Source organism: Synchiropus splendidus, chromosome 9 (genome assembly GCF_027744825.2).
Source record: "Synchiropus splendidus isolate RoL2022-P1 chromosome 9, RoL_Sspl_1.0, whole genome shotgun sequence".
NCBI classification, from domain to species: Eukaryota; Metazoa; Chordata; class Actinopteri; order Syngnathiformes; family Callionymidae; genus Synchiropus; species Synchiropus splendidus.
The window spans coordinates 3,738,089-3,758,660 of NC_071342.1; the positions used below are offsets into that span (position 1 = coordinate 3,738,089).

The 20,572-nt window shown below is 41.6% G+C and overlaps 1 protein-coding gene across 3 annotated transcripts in view; it reads left to right on the forward strand.

Annotated features, from left to right (window-relative positions):
- Positions 1-7,936: 7,936 nt before the first annotated feature.
- gfra1a (gdnf family receptor alpha 1a) overlaps positions 7,937-20,572 on the forward strand; it is a 94,828-nt gene continuing 82,192 nt past the window's right edge. For 2 of the 3 annotated variants that reach the window (XM_053875195.1, XM_053875197.1), the window contains exons 1-3: positions 7,937-8,441; positions 8,612-8,908; positions 12,739-12,819. In XM_053875195.1, coding sequence (XP_053731170.1) covers positions 8,402-8,441; positions 8,612-8,908; positions 12,739-12,819 — 418 coding nt within the window. In that variant the 5' untranslated portion in view covers positions 7,937-8,401. The remainder of the gene's footprint in view (positions 8,442-8,611; positions 8,909-12,738; positions 12,820-20,572) is intronic. The other variant, XM_053875196.1, reaches the window with a different exon arrangement.

Here is a 20,572-nt window from a genome sequence, read left to right on the forward strand (position 1 = left end):
GGGTAATAAAACCACCTACTATTAACTAATAAACATACCTGCAGTTTGACCTTTTGTCATTAAATTGTGGGAAATTATCATTCCTGCTTGAATTGTTGAGGAGGTACTGAATGAATTATTGTTGTTACGTAATACGTTGTTACGTAATGGTAGAACTTTGTAAGGCCCATCACTATGATAAGGGATAGGTAGTTGTTTATTTCATGTTATTCCTAAAATGTGTTTAAAGTTTGTCTTAACTATGTTCCAACAGAAGTTGTAAATTCAGCTGAATGTGTGGTGTTTCTCGCTGCAGGTATGTGTGTTTTTTTGTATGTTATTTTGTGGACATTGTATTTGTGTTGCACTGTACGATCACAGCCTGTAAATATTGAATTGCGGAAAATTTCTCATTCCTGCTTGAATTGTTGAGGAGAAGTTGTAAGAGGAAATAACAATCCAGCTGAATGTGTGGTGTTTCCCTGTGCAGTGGTGTCCGACCAAGAAATATATAAAAGGCTACATATATACAGTATGTTTGTGTTAGCACAGATTAAAGGATGTTGCCTAAATAACATTTTATAATGCAGCCGTGAGTAGGGGGCAAGCCAGTTTTCTTCTTACGCTGGTCCCAAGCCCGGATAAATGCAGAGAGTTGTGTCAGGAAGGGCATCCGACGTAAAAATTGGTCAAACTAAAGATGCGGATCAGACAAATGTATCTCATCCTGGATCGGTTGAGGCCCGGGACAACAACGACCGCCATCAGATGTAGACTTCAATGGACATGGTGCAGGAAACAGAGGTGACGAGGAAGTAATGGGAAAGTTTGGTATCCAGAATAGGAACACTGAAGGTCAGATGGTTGTAGGCTTTGCAAAAAGGATGGAAATGGCTGTGGTCAATACTTTCTGCCAGAAGAGAGAGGAGCATAGGGTGACTGACATGAGTGGAGGTAGGAGCACACAGGTGGATTACATCTTGTGTAGACGAGTTCAGTTGAAGGAGGTTGGTGATTGTAAAGTAGTAGTGGGTGAGAGTGTGGCCAGATAACATAGGATGGTGGTGTGCAGGATGACCATGGTGGTGAGTAAGGTGAAGGGAGCAACGCCAGGGAAGAAGACAAAGTGGTGGAAGATGAAAGAGGAAGAGTGTTGTGTTGCCTTCAGGGAGGGATTGAAGCAGGCTTTGGGTGGCCAAGTAGGACTTCCAGGGCAACTACAGCTGAGGTGATCAGGTAGGCAGGTAGAAGAGTTCTTGGTGTGTCATCTGAAAGAAAAGTGGATAAGGAGGCTTGGTGGTGGAACAAAGAAGTGCAGGAGTGTGCACAAAGGAAGAGGTTAGCTAAGAAAAAGTGGTATGTTGAGAGAACAGAAGAGAGTAGACAGGAGTACAGGGAGGCCCAGCAAGACATAGGTAGTGGTGTCAATGGCCAAACAGAGGTCCTACGTAGCAAAGACTAGTAAGGCTGAAGCGAGAAGGGCATTGAAGAGGATGAGTGGATGGGCAGTGGGCCTTGATGATATACCTGTGAAGGTGTGGAAGTGTTTAGGAGAGACGGCAGTAGGCTTTTTGACTAGAACATTGAACAAGGTTTTTGAGAGTGAGAGGATTACTGAGGAATGGAGAAGTGTGCTGGTGCCCATCTTCAAGAACAAGGAAGATGTCCAGTGTTGTGGGAACTATAGCTGGATAAAGTTGATGAGCCATACAATGAAGTTTTGGGAAAGAGTAGTGGAAAGTAGACTAAGCACAGAAGTTAGTACGTGAGAAACAGTTTGGCTTCATGCGAAAAAAGCACCACAGATGCAAAAAGACTGGAGTAAGCAGAGATGAAGATGCTGAGGTTCTCTCTGGGAGTCAGCAGGATGGATAGGATTAGGAACCAGTATATCAGAGGGACAGCACACGTCAGGTGTTTAGGAGACAAAGTCAGAGAGGGACATGTACAGAGGAGAGATAGCGAGTACATTGGTATGAAGATGTTGAGGTTGGAACTGCCAGGCAGAAGGTCGAGAGGAAGGCCAAAGAGAAGATTTATGGATGTGGTGAAGGAGGACATGAGGTTTGTAGGTTTGAGAGAAGAGGAAGCAGAGGACAGGATGAGATGGAGGAAGATGATCCACTGTGGCGACCCCTGAAGGGAGAAGCCAAAAAGTCTAAATAAAAATTTTATAGCTTACCAAAACTTTCTTTGATGGTCTGACATACTGGGCTTTTGTTCTATATATTTTGTGAATTAGACTTGCATCTAATTGATGTCTGGCACTTAGTTTTGCTGAAATCAACTTCTAGCCACCTGAACTGAAAAATTTGATGCTGAAAAATTGGAAGATGGGCAAATTAATTGACATTGAGCTAACCACCCAAAACAAATGGCTATCCTTAACCAGGATTCTGAACCAAACTTATAATGACCTAGTTATTTTGATGTTTTAATCCTAAAATTGGCGCATACCGTGACCGTGTCCCTCGCAATGTCCTGTGGGGGGTGCTCCGGGAATATGAGGTACGGGGCCCTCTGCTAGGGGCTGTCCGGTCCCTGTATGACCGGAGTAGGAGCATGGTTCGCATTGCCGGCAGTAAATCAGACCTGTTCCCGGTGCATGTTGGTCTTCGCCAGGGCTGCCCTTTGTCACCGGTTCTGTTCATCACTTTTATGGACAGAATTTCTAGGCGTAGCCAGGGGTCGGAGGGGATCCGGTTCGGGAACCACAGAATTTCATCTCTGCTATTTGCGGACGATGTTGTTCTGCTGGCCTCATCGGACCGGGACCTTCAGCATGCGCTGGGGCGGTTTGCAGCCGAGTGTGAAGCGGCCGGGATGAGGATCAGCATCTCCAAGTCTGAGGTCATGGTTCTCGACCGGAATAAGGTGGTTTGCTCTCTCCAGGTCGGTGGAGAGTTCTTGCCCCAAGTGGTGGAGTTTAAGTATCTCGGCGTATTGTTCTCGAGTGAGGGAAAAGGGGAGCGTGAGATTGATAGACGGGTTGGTGCAGCGGCAGCAGTGATGCGGTCGCTGTATCGGACCGTCGTGGTGAAGAGGGAGCTGAGTCACAAGACGAAGCTCTCGATTTACCGATCGATCTACGTTCATTAGAGTGTGGCTAAAGAGTTTTCAGATTAATCTCCAAAGATTACACTGCACAGAAATATTTCAAGGAGAAAGTCTCCACAGGATGATCAAAGGATAAGATGTTTCAGAACTAGATGGAGTCAATGGAGAGTGAATCATGATTGAAGTCCTTAAAAATGCCCTTCTCTGCATTTACCAAGCTAATTAGATGCAGGGTTAACTGATGGAGCCATTGTTTGATGGAGAAGCAGGACAAACATTCCAAAGAATAATTTATTGTCTGAGGAAGGTGGAGGAGGCGACAAAGGAAATGGGATTGAGAATGATGCGGAATACAGTTTTTAGTCCATCCTTCCATGCACTCAGGTGGACATCAAACACCACACCACAGGGATTTCTTCAAAACATCTCAGCAAAAAAGGTAGACTACGCATTGTAATGATAAAATTCATAACCAATTACAAGAAGAAGACAGTAACTTCGTTTTTGCTCATTTAGGCTTTGCAGTATGGTCCACTTAGATCAGTATTCCATCCCCGTTCAGTTCCACAGCTGCAAAGTTTATTTCAAGTGATGCTGTATGTTCCATACACAGATATTATAATTGGACATTTTTAATGAGCTTCTCCGTTTGCAACATCAGCCGCAGTCACTGTCATACTGATGTATGCATAAATAGATTACATCAAACTTGATTTGGGAGGCAAAAAAGGTAAAAATCAATGTTGGGGGAGGGGTAGCTCTTCGAGAATGGACATTATCCGGAGTAGCCGGATCAGCAATAACCCAGACCTGTCTTCCCGGAAAGCTATTGATCTCAGGTCTTAAATTAAAATGAAGACTTGAGATACATGAGGGTGAAACGGGTGTAAATAAAGAAACTTAACACACTGAGGATGTCTTGCGTCTCATCTCATTGCGTTACAGTTTGTGCACAAACTTGGGTCCAGGCTGTATCTGGGACAGCACCACCATGATGGACAAGCTCAGCGTGTCTGATAAAATATTTTATACCTAAAAAAAAACATAAATAAAACAATCAGCCTGCTCAAGCGTCGATTTTGTGTTTTTATGTGGCAATATGTACAAGTGGATGAAAGAGCTGGGCGGTAGCGATTCATGAAACTGCCCTCATTTTCATAGGCCTCTAGATATTAGGATATGGCCAACTATTTCAATGAAACCTCACATCTTACCGTGTCCAAAACTATGTAAGACAGAGAACCTGCAGTTGGATAGTGTAGATAAAGCTGCAAAAATGTTACAGTAGGAAACCACAGTGCAGTCTTAACAGTCTTACAGTCTTATGTAGCGCAGAAGTAAGTATGTGAGCATCAGTTTGGCTTCATGCCAAAAAAGAGCACCACAGATGCAGTGTTTGCTTCGAGGATGTTCATGGAGAAGTACAGTGAAGATCAGAAGGAGCTCAATTGTGTCTTTGTGGACCAGGTGAAAGCGTTCGACAGTGTGCTAAGGTGCTGTAGGTGTAACAGAGGAGTTAAAGGTGGAGGTGGGATTGCACCAAGGCTCTGCTCTGAGTCCCTTCTTGTTTGTGATGGTGATGGACAGGTTCACAGATGAGGTTAGACAAGAAGCTCCTTGGATGATGATGTTTGCAGATGGCATTGTGATCTCTGGTGAGAGCAGGGAGCAAGTGGAAGATAAGTTAGAAAGGTGGAGGTTTGCCTTAGAAAGGAGAGGATTGAAGGATGGTAAGTAGGATGGAATCCGTGTGTGTGAATGAGAGGGACCAAAGTGGACAGGTGAAGTTACAGGATGCAGAGATAATGAAGGTGGGGGGGGGGTTAAGTATTGAGGCTCAACTGTCCAGGGGGATAGAGAGTGTGAGAAAGAGGTGAAGAAGCAGGTGCAGGCAGGATGGAATAATTGGAAAAAAGTGTCATGTGTGATGTGTGACAAAAGGGTGTTGGCAAGGATGAAAGGGAAAGTGTACAAAACGGTGGTCAGGCCAGCAATGTTGTATGGTTTGGAATGGACAGTGGCACTGAGGAAAAGACAAGAGGCAGAGCTGGAGGTAGCAGAGATGAAGATGCTGAGGTTCTCTCTGGGAGTGACCAGGATGGATAGGATTAGGAACTAGTATATCAGAGGGACAGCACATGTAAGGTGTTTAGGAGAAAATGTCAGAGAGGCTGGATTGAGATGGTTTGGACATGTGCAGAGGAGAGATTGCCAGTACAGATGTTGAGTTTGGAACTGCCAGGCAGAAGGTCGAGAGGAAGGCCAAAGTGGAGATTTATGGATGTGGTGAAGGAGGACATGTGGTTTGTAGGTTTGAGAGAAGAGGATGCAAAGGACAGGGTGAAATGGAGGAATATGATCCGCTGTGGCGACCCCTCAAGGGAGAAGCCGAAAGAATAATAACTATAATAATAATAAGATTTTGATAGTTTAACACCATATTGGAAAAAAGCAAATAGATGGATGAGGGTGTCCGCTAGCAGTCCATTTCTGGTTCTAAACATGACCAGCAGTGTTTGTCTCTGTGCTAGCTCTCATAACTTCAGTACTCTTGCAGCAGGAAACAGTTCATTGGTATGTGCTCTGTATTCTGTCTTATGAATTATTCTAATAACCTTCTTCTGTAGCAGATGTAGTGGTCTACTTGCGGTATGTGTTCCTTCATACCTCGACTCCATAGAGTTCGGAATAAATGTGGGCTGTACAGTCACAACCATATGGACAGTTAAGAAACTCACACTCCCGATACTGCCAGCAAAATGCCACTTCTCATTTGCTGCAAAATGAATCCAACTTCCACAGTTTTCCTATTCCTTTCTCCCTCCAAATGTTTACTTTGCACTTCTGCGCTCCACTTTCATGTTTATACATTCCATTCATGGTTGGGTCATCTGGAAAGAAAAAGAAGACTGAACCAAGATGCACCGGTGAAATGTCATCTACTTTGAAAATTAGAATCAATTAGCTAACAGAGTGAAAGAAGCCAACAGTCAACAGACATGTTCAATGCTACATTTTGTAATTATTTTGTTTTACCGATAGGTGTGACATGTTTCAACTACAGAGGGGTATTTCTGTTTCATTACGGTAATGCATGTATAAGTGGATTGCTCTCAATAAATCAAAATCAAAGAAGTGCTTCAGCGTTTAAGCGTTTTTGCTGCACAGCATTTAAGCATATTGATCAGTTCATCCACTTAATGTCCTGCAATGGTTTGATCAAAGGCGAGTCAATCACAAGTGCTGCTGTTAATCAATGGTTTCTTTCTTTCAGATGTTATTTGTGAAAGCTTTCAGCGAGTGTAAATCAGACTGTTAAGCGTCGCTCATTTATCCTCAAGAGCTACGGTTGTTATGATCGTGCAACAATTCTACTGTCCTTGAATTTACAAATGAGGATGAATATTTCTTCCAGAGGTTGTGATGTTTACTGATTATTACTTTGAAAACTCTGAAGGACGATGAAAATAAAATACATTGCACAGTCGGTCTGCTTATCTAAAATGATGCAAGCGTATATATGACTGACAGTAGGAGATCCTGGTCATATTCTGAAACACCTTTGCTTGAGGCACATGTCATTCTTTATATACAACCTTAAAACAATTAATGGTCCAAGAATTATCATTTAACATAACTGGTGCTACACCTTCAAATCCACTTCCTCGCTGTACCTCTGGTATTACTGGTTTGGTCTTCTGTCACACAACCATCAATCGTCATTGTTATTTGGTATCATTGTTTTGCACAGTTTTGACTGACAGATAGACCTCGAAATTGTCTCTTGTTGATTTCTTTGTATCTGTTTGATTTTAGCCGCATTAACAGTTATATGCAGCAACACCCATTTCATACTACTAATTCATGTAAAGATTTCAACATATTTTATCCCAGGGGTTTGCTGTAATATATGGTGCTCTGTAATTATATATTTTTTTCCCAAAAATACTCTGAATGTTGCCGTTTCAATCCCACATCAAACATAAAACTACCACTCTCAACTTGATCCAGGAGTTCAAAACAGAACAGTTCTTGTATTTTCTGTCCCTTTTAAAACAATTTTCTTTTCCCATACAGACCATCAGATTTGACAGTTTCTTAATGGCTATACTGGAATTTAGGTTGACTCAGCGCTCCTAATCATTTTAAGACCAGCAGTCATATCAGGTATTCATTACAGAGTACAGTCATCTATGGCGTGGTGCTATTCTTTTTGTGGCAGCAGTGCTGAATAAGCAAATGTGTGTGTGGGTCACACTGCAGCTGACCTTCTTTCAACTTCTTAGCCATAATCATCTCCACCTGCCCAACAACCCCTCAGCTTTCCTCACCTCTGTTTTTGTTCCCACTGACCTCCTGCAACTCATGCCCCTAATAACCCACGTTTACTTCTCCAGCACTTGCTCACCACGCATTATTCTCGTTGCTATTTTATTTATTTATTTTTGTGGATGTGTCGCATTGTTGAGTGACTTGATTTTCATGAAGGCTCCTGAAGGCTAAGCTACCAGACCTTGGAACGGCGCTATACTCTGCGTCAGATGCCTTGTAAAAGTGACCAGCAGATAGCAGCAGTGCTGCATTGTGCGGTTTTTCAGTTGCGTCACAGTGTCGCTGCCAAGACTTCTCAACAGTGTTTTCTGCCAAATCAAAGCGTCTTCATCGTCATCCTCGATTTACTCATCATTTGTCATTTCCTTCTCTCTTCCATACTCAGTGCTGAAGACAGTCATTGCACCATTGATGCACTCTGCCGCTTGATATGTCCGTGTTCATCGTCATTTTTACGAATCGATAATAATCTCTCAAGTTCCGCAAATATGGTTACTCTCTGGTGTTTCAACAAGTCCTACAATATGTTTTAATAATGGATTGCGCAAACTTGAAGGAAAGTATTCCATTCATATTCAGAACCTTTTTATATAAATTTGTTTGTATTAACTGTACTTCGTTTCGATAAACTCGTCCACACGCATTCATAATTCATTCTTGTCTGACAGTTATAATTGCGTTTTGTCTTTTTAATGAAATAATAATAATAACAATAATAATAAGCTGCACGTCTCGGTTGTGAGTGCATCTCTGAGGTGGGACGTAAGGGGGGTAATGCTGCCTCCGCCTGATCACTACAGTGCTGCTACAGACGAGCATCCGACCGGACCGGAGGACCTGCTCCACCAAGAACCACCAAGAACACGGACTGATCGAAATTGAACCCACAACAATCCGAAGAGGAATCTCTTTGTGCTGGATCTGTTCTTGTTCAGGTTTTCAATGGATTCAGTGGAAGTATTTTGGGAATTAAACTGCGCTTAAGTCTTTCATTTCTCGCAAAGGGATTTTTGAGAGTCACTCGGAGAACAGCATGCTCGTCTCGGTTCTGATCGTCCTGTTTCCTCTTTTGGGTAAATATAAGTCACCAAAATGTTTTTGTTTTAAGCAAATAAAGTCACGCGTGGTTGATATGTTGCGTATGCGCCTGTCAACGTCGAAGCAATTCTTATGGAAGTCTTCCACACAATCTGTGGAAGTGTATTTGTCAACTTCTCTCAAAAACAATGTGCTTTTCTTCCAGATGTGTTACCCGCGGCAGAAGAGTCTTCCCGCGGCCGACCGGACTGCGTGCGGGCCGGCGAGCAGTGCTTGCGGGAGCCCGCGTGCAGCTCCAAGTACCGGACCATGCGACAGTGCGTGGCCGGCGGCAAAGAGACCAACTTCAGCCTGGTGTCCGGCGTGGAGGCAATGGATGAATGCCGGAGTGCCGTGGACGCCCTCAAACAGAGTTCGCTTTACAACTGCCGCTGTAAAAGAGGCATGAAGAAGGAAAAGAACTGCCTGCGCATCTACTGGAGTATTTACCAGACCCTCCAAGGTGGGTTCACCATGGACCTGCTCACATCACTTTTTTTTTCAAATTATCATCCTAATTATTAAAACTATTTACTAGTGTCGAATTTAAGGGCGTCATAGTTTATGTTTCTGTTGAAAGTAGCTGAGAGGAGACAAAATGACTGTTGAATCATTAAGTGCGGATTCAACAAGTCAGTGGTTTTGTCTTTGATCACGAGGATGAATGTTTTCAAACATAGGACAGGAGATCATGAAGGTAAGGCTCCTCAGCACTTCTGGAGGAGTTGCTCAGTATTTGTTGATAATTACTTCGTATGCGCTTTCTGGATACTAATGTGGTCAGCGTTCTCCGTTCTGTTTGACAAACTGGCACTTATCGTGATCACAGAATGAAGTGGTTTTCCAGCACTTAAAAAAATAATAATTCTGTTTTAAATATCTGTGATAAAGCAAATGACATATTTCTTCTCACATTTGGGCCCTGATTAAGGGAAGCAAGCTGTCCTAGTGTGAGCGAGTGTGTCCCAACTCCTTCATTAAATCATGATTCATCCCAAGACACTGAAGAAAATATTCCCAAGGACAGAGACCAGATGACCATCAATAAGATGATTTTGCCCTTGATCATTTGCGGTGAGGTGCAGACTGAAAGTCACTGAAAAGAATAGTTCAAATCCTGTCATTGCCATGACTATCAGGTCAATCACATGCCCCATTGATCTGTAGGGCCCTGAGTTACCTGATTCCTTCCACTCGAGGCGGTTGATCCCTCCACACATGTAAACAGAAGGGAGAGAGAGCATGTTTCCTGGGTGCAGTGTAATATTAATAATAATATAAGTAAGTAATATTAATAACAAATTCAAGGCGTAGGAGTTCTGAGTCTCTTTTTTGAAGGAAATGATTAGATTGATATGCAAAATAACTGTAAGGCATTTAAGTTGTGCAACTCGCTATCCGTCTGCGCACTTCCTACTGCCTTCAAGTGATTAATTATTTCCTTCCACACCCACAAATCCACTTTGCTGTTAAACCCAAATGCTAGCCTCAGTTGCGTGCCACAGGAGGTCAAAAGTCAGTCAGGCAGTCAAAGCAGAGAAGTATTGTTAAGACACAGCAGAGGCACTGTCACTGAAAAACAGTGAATTCATCGGCAGCATGCAGAATTGAATCACTGACATTTCGGTGTGGTGCATCCTGTCGGCCTGCGAAACGCCCTAACACAATAATAGTCACTTATAGTCACTTATAGTATAGATCACTTTTTTTTCTAATTATCATCCAAATTATTAAAACTATTTTCGAGTGTCGAATTTAAGGGAGTCATAGTTTGTTTCTGTAGAAAGTAGCTGAGAGGAGACGAAATGACTGTTGAATCATTGAGTGCGGATTCAACAAGTCAGTGGTTTTGTCTTTGATCACGAGGATGAATATTTTCAGTTGTGAAGCACAAATAGTTATAGATATTTTCAGTCAGTGGATTGTTTTCATATTTCCCCTCCAGATGTCTTTTTCTGTATCCATATATTTTGATTTATTTTATCTCCCTTTTTAATGATATAGCATACATGTTTTTTTCTTACATGTCCAAACAATTGTCCCAAAAAAAAGCAGTCTGTGAAATCTCCCCCAATGCTAACCGTGTAAAGTGGCGCCCTCCTGACCCCTTGGGCTCACAGAGTAATGGACCCAGTAGACACCCGAGGGCCAGCTTCGTCTCACTGGCTCGGCCACAATAGTGACGGGGGGAGGGAGCTTCTTCCTAAAGTGACCACCCAGGCACCCATGCAAGTATCCTCTCTGTCCAGTTGTGCAATGCTGCTGACCAACCTGCCTAATGAAGCGTGCCTTTGTGTGCCAGCGTGGATATCGACTGACCCGAATCATGCGAGTCACATGCAGAACAGAGTGCAGTTAACAAGCCAACAAGCCCAGAGCAAACATGTTTACTCGTCATTCTTAATTAATGAGCTTCACATTTTTGCAGGCTGCTTTTAAACATTTACAAGAGAAAAAAAATAACATTTTGCCAGTGGTGGGCAGTAACTTTTATTTCTATCTTTCCGCTTTCACCCCACCGCAATTCAAAAATCCTGTCCTAACAAAGCATGTCCTCACAAGAAGGTGGCTTGTGTATATATATATATATATATATATATATATATATATATATGTTTAGATAGATATATAGGTATAGGTAGGTATACACATGTGTGTGTGTGTGTGTGTGTATGCAAATATATATATTCAGACAGTCAGATTGTATTCCTCCTGGGGTTGCATTACATTCACAAGGCCTCTCAAAGCAAAACTTGCTTTTAAAACATCAAATCAGTTAATAAATCACTATAATTAAAGATAAATAAGCGAATAATTTAATAGTTATTTTAATAAATCCCAGAGTGAACTGGCAGAGTGAGTACCTCCACCAGAGTGCGACTGTGTACATTTTATGTCACACTTGAAGCTGTGGCCCTTTTGGGATTCAGGTTGACACCCCTGATTTGAATTGTCATAGGGCTCTAATGTTTCACGCATTCATTGTGTAACACACGCATTTTAACCATTTCTCCTGGTCACACACAGTACGGACTATATCTCATTCATTACATAATCTACAGAGGGACACTACAGTGGAACGTCCAGCATGCAGTGGCTTGGTGAGCAATGGGAATTGGCAGTGGTTTTAAAGACGAGTGTCTGTCTCTTTCTCTCTTATTTTCCTGTAAACCACGTCAAAATATGTGTCTACTGAGGAAAAGGGGGGAGGAGGGGTACCTGATGCAGTCAGAGTTGTGAGTGCACAAGCAATAGAAACAAGAGAATGAGTTAAGCCACTGGTACATAAACTGCACACTGCACAGTGGTCAGGTGAAGAAACTGAGAAATGGATGAGTGATGCAAAACAAACATCTTAATCTCTTTTAACCTGAGCAGTTCAAGCAGGTATCCCAGATCTTCAACACGCACTAAGCCACCAGCGCTCTCTGACTATAGTGGCCTGACGTGGACATTCAATAAGTCTTACAAAAGAGGGATTCATCATTCAGTTTGAGGAACGATAAATATTCAGAAATATTCTTCCAAAGTCTTGAACACTGTTTTCGTGGTCGCCACAGTTGCCGACCACTGTACGTCCGGTCACAAACAATTGAATCTCAAATGGACTTAGATCAAAAGTCCCAGTGTCAACAGAAGCATAGGGCTAGCTGCCACCACAGCTCAGCCACCAGCACATTTTTGTAATGAATAGTATAGAACAGGGGTCACCAAACTGTTCCAGAAAGGGCTGAGTGGGTGCAGGTTTTTGTTCCAACCAATCAAGCACACACAGCCTCACCAGCCAAGTAATCAGTGATTGTCAGTCAGCTGCTGCTAGTTTCAGCTGACACCTGATTGGTTAAACTGTGTGAGTTTGTTGGTTTGAACAAAAACCTGCACCCACTGCGGCCCTTTCTGGAACAGTTTGGTGACCCCAATATAGAAAGTACAATGAACTAAACAGTGAGGTGTTAAACAAACAACCATGCCAATTCAATTATAAACTATATAAACAATGCATAACAAACAACATTAGTCAACACTCAACAAATGTATAGAACTATAACTGCATTCTTTAACAACAAAGACAATGAATTGGAGGAACTGTAAGACTGTAAGAAGACTCCTCTCAGCACCCTGATCAGGTGATGTCATGCAGTGCTCTAACTAGCTTGCTTGGTGGCTATTGCGACAAACTGACGCCTCGTTCCTCAGCGAAAGTTGCAAAAACAGCAATACATGTGAAGTCTATTCGGTTAATTGAATTTAATACATCCTGATTATAAACTGCTGATTATTTTCTTCGCTCAGGTATTGACTTCTTGGAGGAGTCTCCGTACGAGCCTGTCAACAGCCGGCTGTCTGATATCTTTCGTCTGTCTCCCATCATCGGTGAGTCCTCGGTTAACAGTGTCTGCTGGTTTGTGCCACCTCCACTTCATCCCCTGCTCGCCCTCCTCCCTGGACGCACCTTATCAATCCCCTCTCTGACCCCAGCAGTTTTCAGTGTGGGTCGTTTCGCTGCCAAAAATGTATGTGGTACAAATTGTTCTTTAATTTCATTGGGTGGAACATGATCTAATCTGAGTTATGAAATGGAGAATGAGTTAGTATTCGTGTTGAATTGACTGGTTTGTCACAGCTCAGGCATGGGAGTAGTTTTGCCTTTGGCCTTTAGGTCCCTCTGTCTCCCTCTTTTGTCATTATTCTAGCTTTGGCACAGGTGTTGAGCAGCTTGTCCAAATGGAAAAAAAATTCTGTTTCTTTTTACTTTCCGAATTATCATCAGTGAAATGACAATGTGTGTGTGTGTGCGCGTGGGGTTGTGTGTCTGTGTGTGTATTCTGGTGCTCTGTAGGACATTGTTTATGTCAAGGATTCAGGCATCAATTATAATTTGTCAAAGATCCATGCATTCTTACACCAGTTTGTGTCTTTAAAAACATGACCAAGCCCATCAGTATAACATAGTCTTTAATTAAATTCAATAAAAATAAATATTATTAATTTAATAATATTAAATTCAATAATAATATTAAAATGAAGGACACCATTCACAGGGAAAGTTGGCTGCTATTTCATCAACAGTGAAACTGAAAGTAAACGGTGAGTAATTGTGGTGATTTGTTGTGTCTTGAGGCTCTGAACAAATAAAAATACATAATAATAATAATACATAAATCATGTAAACTTGAAGCTTTCGAAAAAAAAGACTGTGCATGACAAATAAAATTCTTAAATTACGAGGTGATAAAAATGGCAGTTTATCTCAGCGAAGAGATGTGCATCGGAAGCATGAACCTTTATCACGCTTTATCAGTGTGTGGAGTGAAATCCCCCTCTTTTATCTGTAATCTGAACATTGACTGAGGCACCGATTCTGCCTGCAGGCGATTATGCCGACATATATAATTGTTCACATCGCGATCTGGTGACAAGTCTCGACAGTCATGTGTTAGTAAGTCCGTTGACGATAGATTGATTGTGTGTGAATCACTAGCTTCTCTTGGCCCTCACCCACACTCGTTTGTGTGTCGTGGACACTTGGAACACTCGTGTGCTCCCTGTTGATGTAGTTCTCAATCCTGTCACAGATCACAAGATCACAGCAGCGTCTAAGTGTGATTTTGGCTGTGAGTTCCGTCACAGGCGATGTCATGTAAGACAGAGCAAGAGCTATGTGATTGAGTGGGTCATTTCAATCCTGCAAATAAATAAAATGTAAACCCATGAGTTTCCAAACTATCTGCAAACATCTGCCTGGATTACCAATCCTCAGGCATGTCTCATACACCTGGAAACGTCTGGAAGCTTTGTAGGTTCGGTTCCATGTGAAGAGATTGAGAAATGTGAGACCACTTCATGATTCATTCAGGTTTGTTTACACAAGTTTTAACGGATGTGAATGAATATAGCGGACTTGATCTCATGATGTGTTTTGCTGGCTCAGACTAAATCTGAGGGTTGTCTATTTAACGTGACAGATATTCTTGTGAAAGCCCAACCAATGTCGTAGATTTGGCTTCTTGTGATTTCAAATTGGTGTTTTAGGAGGCTGACAACTTTTTCCATCTGTGCTACCCACATTTATTTATCTGTGGCATGCTTTTGCTTCAAAATCTCACCCTTTGTGATTCCGTATTTGCATTCCATTACAACGCGGAGTCGATTTGAGTCACAAAAATCGTTCAGGCCTAGTAAGATTTGGGGAAACATTGGTATTATTTTCCAGATTGTTTCTGTCTCAGATTATTATTATTATTGATTTCAATGATGTAAAATTTGTGGTGTAAACAATGCCAGTGAATGGTTTCTTCCAAACATTGGCTGACTTGACCACTATTGGGCTGATCATAAACACAAGCCTTACTGATCCTGGGATAATAGAGCAAGTGGCTCTGATATTGTCAGTGAGACCCTTTAATCTCTACTAATAGTTGTCCAGCTGCACCTGTTGCAGACATGTAAACGAATGCACGTCACACACACATACACGCACACACACACGTTTAAATTCCTTTTTTGTGGGGACCGCTCATTAGAGACTACTAGTTATTAAGTTTGTATGTCTATCCTTGTTTGGACCTAAAAGAAAAGTGAAACTGGATGGCCTTCGTGGCAAAGTTCAAACCACTACACTGAGTTTGGTATTAGTTTGGTTTGGTTTGGTGGTTTGGCAATTTTCAGAACCTCCGTTTGACATGAAAAAAAAAAAAAAAAAGCCAGGCCACACTTGGCTAATTAAAAAAATCCTGAGGCACACTACCAAAGGAACCTCAGCCAAAGCACACTTGTGCTTAAAGTCCTATAGAAAATCCCTATTAATTTGTGATAACTGTTTTTTTTTTGTAACACTTCTTAATTTGCAGAAACAAATTGCAGAAAATGTATTTGTTTCAAATATCTCCAGAAAGGGATGGGCGATACACTATACTGTAGTATACAGTATAGTGTATAGAAAGAATGTGAGTAAAACCATGTCATCTCCTCACGTTGGTAGCTCATCAACACGTTCTCATTAATCATGATTTAATGTAATAATATTGCCCAACTCTTTCTGTGGAAAAATGAGGTGAAACCGCATCATTTTGCTACGGCACACCTGACTGTCTTTTGTGGCACACGAGTGGCACCCCGGTTGAAAAACGCTGGGATACAGTGATTGGAGTGAGTGGCAGTTTGTGAAGTTAGGTGCTTATTGGATCCATTTCCTCTGGTGTGGTTCTATGCGATGTGCTTGAGCATGGCCGGCTGATCACGGCGAGACAGACTCACCAGAAGCACTACTGTTCCAACCTGGTGTTATTTCTGCTGAGGCAGTCTGGCCACGATCCGTAAGCTCTTTGTGGGGGTGGAGACACCACTGAAAGTGGATCTAATATATGTCAAATATCTAATGTCTAACAAACTTTGCTGCCGTGTTCAAGAATCTGCGCACATTAATATTTTCAAGTAATTAATTATTTTTTAAGTTGAACGCTACAACACTCCACACAACAAAAATAAAGGTGAAGGGTGCGGGGTCAACATACAACAAAGCATTCATATTTTGACAGTGTTAATGCTGTGTTGACTAACAATCTGAGGGATGTCTCATGTTGCCTGTCTATTTTACTTCGCCTTTACAAATCCCATGCACCAAATTATTTGAAACATCTCATTTTGGATTGTATACGTTTGTCTTTGGTGTTCACAATAATGTCCAAAGAACCTCAGTGACTAGGTGAAGCTCTTGAATACAATATTGAAGTTCCATTTTATTAATTAAGCTGCATGCTCATACCATTGACTATTTCTAATGTCCCCATTTAAACCCCCAAGAAAGCAAATGCCTAGACGTGAAGAGAAAATATCACAGAAGTAAAGAGCTCTGGTTACATAAGTGACATCAGCAGAGCCACTTAGTCATTCAGCTAATTATGTTCTGGTGTTTATTCGGCTGTACCTTGAGGGTTGAGTCCAGTGATTCACTCTGACTCACTTCTGACTCAAGTTCTGGACTATAAGAGCCATTTGCAGTGGGTTTGTCACTCATTTTAATTTTTCTTGATAATTTTTCAGACAATGAAATGCACAGAGGAAACTTCTTTTTTTAATCTTCCCATGATTTTCTATCATCCACCTTTTGCCTCAGCTAAAAGGGTGCTCTGTTATGTTCTTAAATAAAGGTGGAACAATATGGGTAGCTGACAATTCGATACTGTATTTGGCAATATTAGACCCACGATAATATCACCATACACAATAGCTGCAATACAAGTAGCATTCGACTTACGACCTGCTCGATTTACATCCACCCGTATTTATGACCACGGCCAGCAGATGAATGGCATTCGATTTACCAATCTGACTTAAGACCGGTTGCTCGGAACGGAACCCGGTCGTAAGTCGGATGTTACTTAATGATCCACTTGTAGTGTCCTCATGTCATGGTTCTAGGTGGTTGGACCCAAGTGCAGGAAGTGTTGGTCGGCAGAAGGCACGGGAGATGAGGTTAAATTACCAAGATTTATTCGTCAGATAAATAATACACAGGCAGACATAATAACTAGAAACTAAGGACGCCGGGAACCAAAACGCGGACCGGGAACAACACACAGGGAATGGGGTGAATCTGGAAAACAAGAGAGGCGGATTAGAATCAACGACCTAAAACTGGGAGAACACAAAAACACTCGGAGTTAAGCTCAACGTGGTGGCAATGAAAAGAAAACACTCGGTGGCGGTGGCTAAACACACACACGCACACAAGGGATAAACTAGGCGGATTTATAACAAAAAAACAAAGTCAGACTTGAATAACTGCTGACACGCAGATTGAATTGAGTTGAGGAGAAACAAAAGCGGAGTGAGGAAGAATGAGGAAAAATCAGGATACAGCTGAAATAGAAATCAAGCACGCAGGGAGAATTTAGAAAAGGTCTAGGAGGAAAGTGAACACACAGGAATCTTGAAAAAGTTTGCCAGATTGTTGCTTCTTGCTTCGTCAAGGTAAACAGGACTGACGTTGACAGGTTTATATCCAAGAGGAGACTGATGAGGAGAGTAATGCCAGCTGTGTTGCCACTGAAGCTGGAGACAAAGCAGGAACAGGAAACAAAGGCAACTGGGGGTAACAAAATAAAAGCGCGAGAGCGCATGACACCTCACACCAGTTTCTCTAAAAAAAAAAAAATCTGCCTGTTAGTTTTGCCAAATATGATTGTAATTTTTCAACACTTTTGTAGCCGTAGCTTGGCCATCGTGGTCGTCATATTGATTGATGGGATGTCTGCCGCTGATGAGAAGAGTAAATGCAGTTTACTGCAAGTTCCAAACTTTAAACAATCGTTTAATCTGATGAGCATTTCGTTTTTATGAAAAGTTATTTTTGTACAGCTTGTTTTTTACAATGCAAGTTGTTAATTCAGTCGTTGATATGGAGTGTTGGGAGGTGAATGAGATGGGGGCGTGTCTTTTTTTTTTCACAATCTGAGCTAAAAGCATGCATATAATGTAAAGTAGCCCATTTTCTTCACACTTGTAGGCTTGATTTTGAGTTTGTTGAAGGTTTTTTTGACATTTCACATCCACAAAATGCTTACCAAATTATGAATCAAACCGTGTGTTGCGCTGCCTCATAATTGTCACGTACTAGCAGCACTTGGGTTAGCTTATGTGTATCAAAGCAACAAACAGGCAGATGTCGATCATCTAACTTTTGAGTGCATTGAATGTTTTTTAACTTCTAGAGTTTCATCAAATTCTATCAGTCTGTGTTCTTGATTTATTCCCATTCTCCTGCTCTTTTCATTATCCTTCATGTTTCCTTCTCAAACTTGCCAGTCCAGTGTTGCGATGATTGCCATGAGCATGAGGTGTAGGTACCAAATGTGTCCGCTCACCAAATGTGTCCTACCTGCCGTGGAGTGATGTTGTCATATCCTGCATATACGCTATCTTTTTTTTAATGTTTTAATGAGCCAGAGGAAATTGAAATAAAAGATTTGAAGGCGCTTTCTACCACATGTGTATCATTTATTTCCACAAAATACGATGTTTGTTATGGAATCGTTTCCGAAGTAAAGGCTACGCCTGTGGTAGAAAGTGCCTCGAAACCCTTGATTTCACTTTCCTGTGGCTCATTAAAACATAAAAAAAAAACAGCATATTGTGTATGCCGGATGTGACGTCATCACGCCTCGGCAGGTAGGACACATTTGATAAGCGGACACATTTGGTACCTACACCAGTGTTTATCACGTGATGGAACAGTTTTATGTCCCTCACCAGGCAACTTAAATCAAGACACTATAAGGTGTCTATGCAAACAGTAGATTCCAAGCGATAAGGCTCCTGCTGTGTACTCTTAACTTGTGGATTGCAGTTTGGCGGCAAACAAGAGGTGGACATGCTGTTACGGCTGATCTAATGCAACCATGATGACATTCTTACGCGCTTGGTCTCTCTGAAGAGCCGTTGATCTCTGTAGGAGGCAGAATCAAAATTGATTTCGCACCATCTGGTGCAGACTATCAAGATCAAGAGATCGAGGGGCTGATCGATGACTCATTCAGTCACACTCGACTCGACCAAATCATTGTTAATCACTCAGCCAGCCAGTCAGACTGAGAATTACTCACAATTCTTGTTTTTAATCATTGCTTCTTTTGCCCGACCCAATGTGCGGACTACATATTCACCCCCATCAGACAATTTGTTCGAATTCAGATTCACCAGCTTTGGTCTCATCTCAATCTGGATCGATATAGTTCTGTGTTAGATTTGTAAGTTGACGCTGTGTAGACAAGGATTCATCGATTTCGGCTCAATCCTTCGTTTCCGCTCAGGTCTGTACCAGAGGGTGGAGGTATAGGATTCCAGACTCTGTATTCAGAGTGAAGAGTCGGGTTTTCAGTGACCTTGTTTCAGTGTTCCTACTCAGGATGTTTCTGTGTGCAGACAGATTTTTTTTGTCTGTCAATATCTGATGGTGAGACTCAGGCATCAGGTGATTCTTCCACCTTTATATATCTCATTTCAAACATTTATGATTCAAACCTCATCATGGTAATAATCACATTACTGTCACCTCCGCCAAGGAGGTTATGTTTTCGATTATTACTTTGAAAAGTTATGGATGAATGTGGATTAAACTCTTAGGAAGTATGTGAAGTGGGACAAGGGGGAAATTTTGGGAGTGATCCAGGTCACTGTGTGGATCCAGGAATATTTAAATTATGAATTGTGAAACGCTCCCTGGCAAATCATTCTGCTAGTTCCATGGCAACAACCACCACATGTTGTCTACGGACCAGTGGTGCAATGGATAACATGTCTTACTACCGCTTTTATTAGTTCCCTTGTGGGCTCCCCAAGGAATTCCATCTAACAGCGGATGACGGTCTCCTATTTAGCTTCAACGTTTTGCTGTAACAGACAAATGACACTATTGTGGGGACTACCGTATGAACACAATAATACATAGCTGGAAAAGCTGGCAAAAAAGAAGTCAAGTTATGAAATTAACTTGTGTGTATTTGTCACAAACAACTTCTTAATGTCTCCCTATATCTTTCAATATTTCTATAATGAAATACAAAGTAAAATGAAGGTTTTTAACAATTTTGAGAAACAGTGCCTTGCGTTCCTTTTTTTCTTCACACATTTTTGAAAATATTTCTTATAAATGTGTGTTGTGTATTAATTATACAAACATTTGTATTTTTCAATTCATCATATTCCCTTGAACAACTCAAACTCAGATAGCTTCCCAAGATTTCTTTAGAACAGTGAATATTAAATATAAAGAGGTTATTTGAACGTCTTCATCCATAGGCAATACACAAACACTTTCCAAGAAAAGAGCAGGCCATGGAAGGGCACTGTCCTACAACTTCCATTCTGCGGTAGGGGAAAGATCGTTCCATGTTGTTTTTTTTCTTTTAATTTCATGGAGGATGTCCATTCTCTCCTTCTCTGAAGTGGTTTTCTGTTCCTCCAAATGGCAGTGGAGGCAGGTAGTTTACTTCTGCTTTCTTGACGCCTTTACTTGTCCAGCTCTCCAGCTCTGGACAGACAAGTTGACAAGGTCTTAATTTTGCGCGATAATTGCCCATTTTATATTTGATTTTTTGTTGCAATCCATAAAGGCCATTAACTGAGC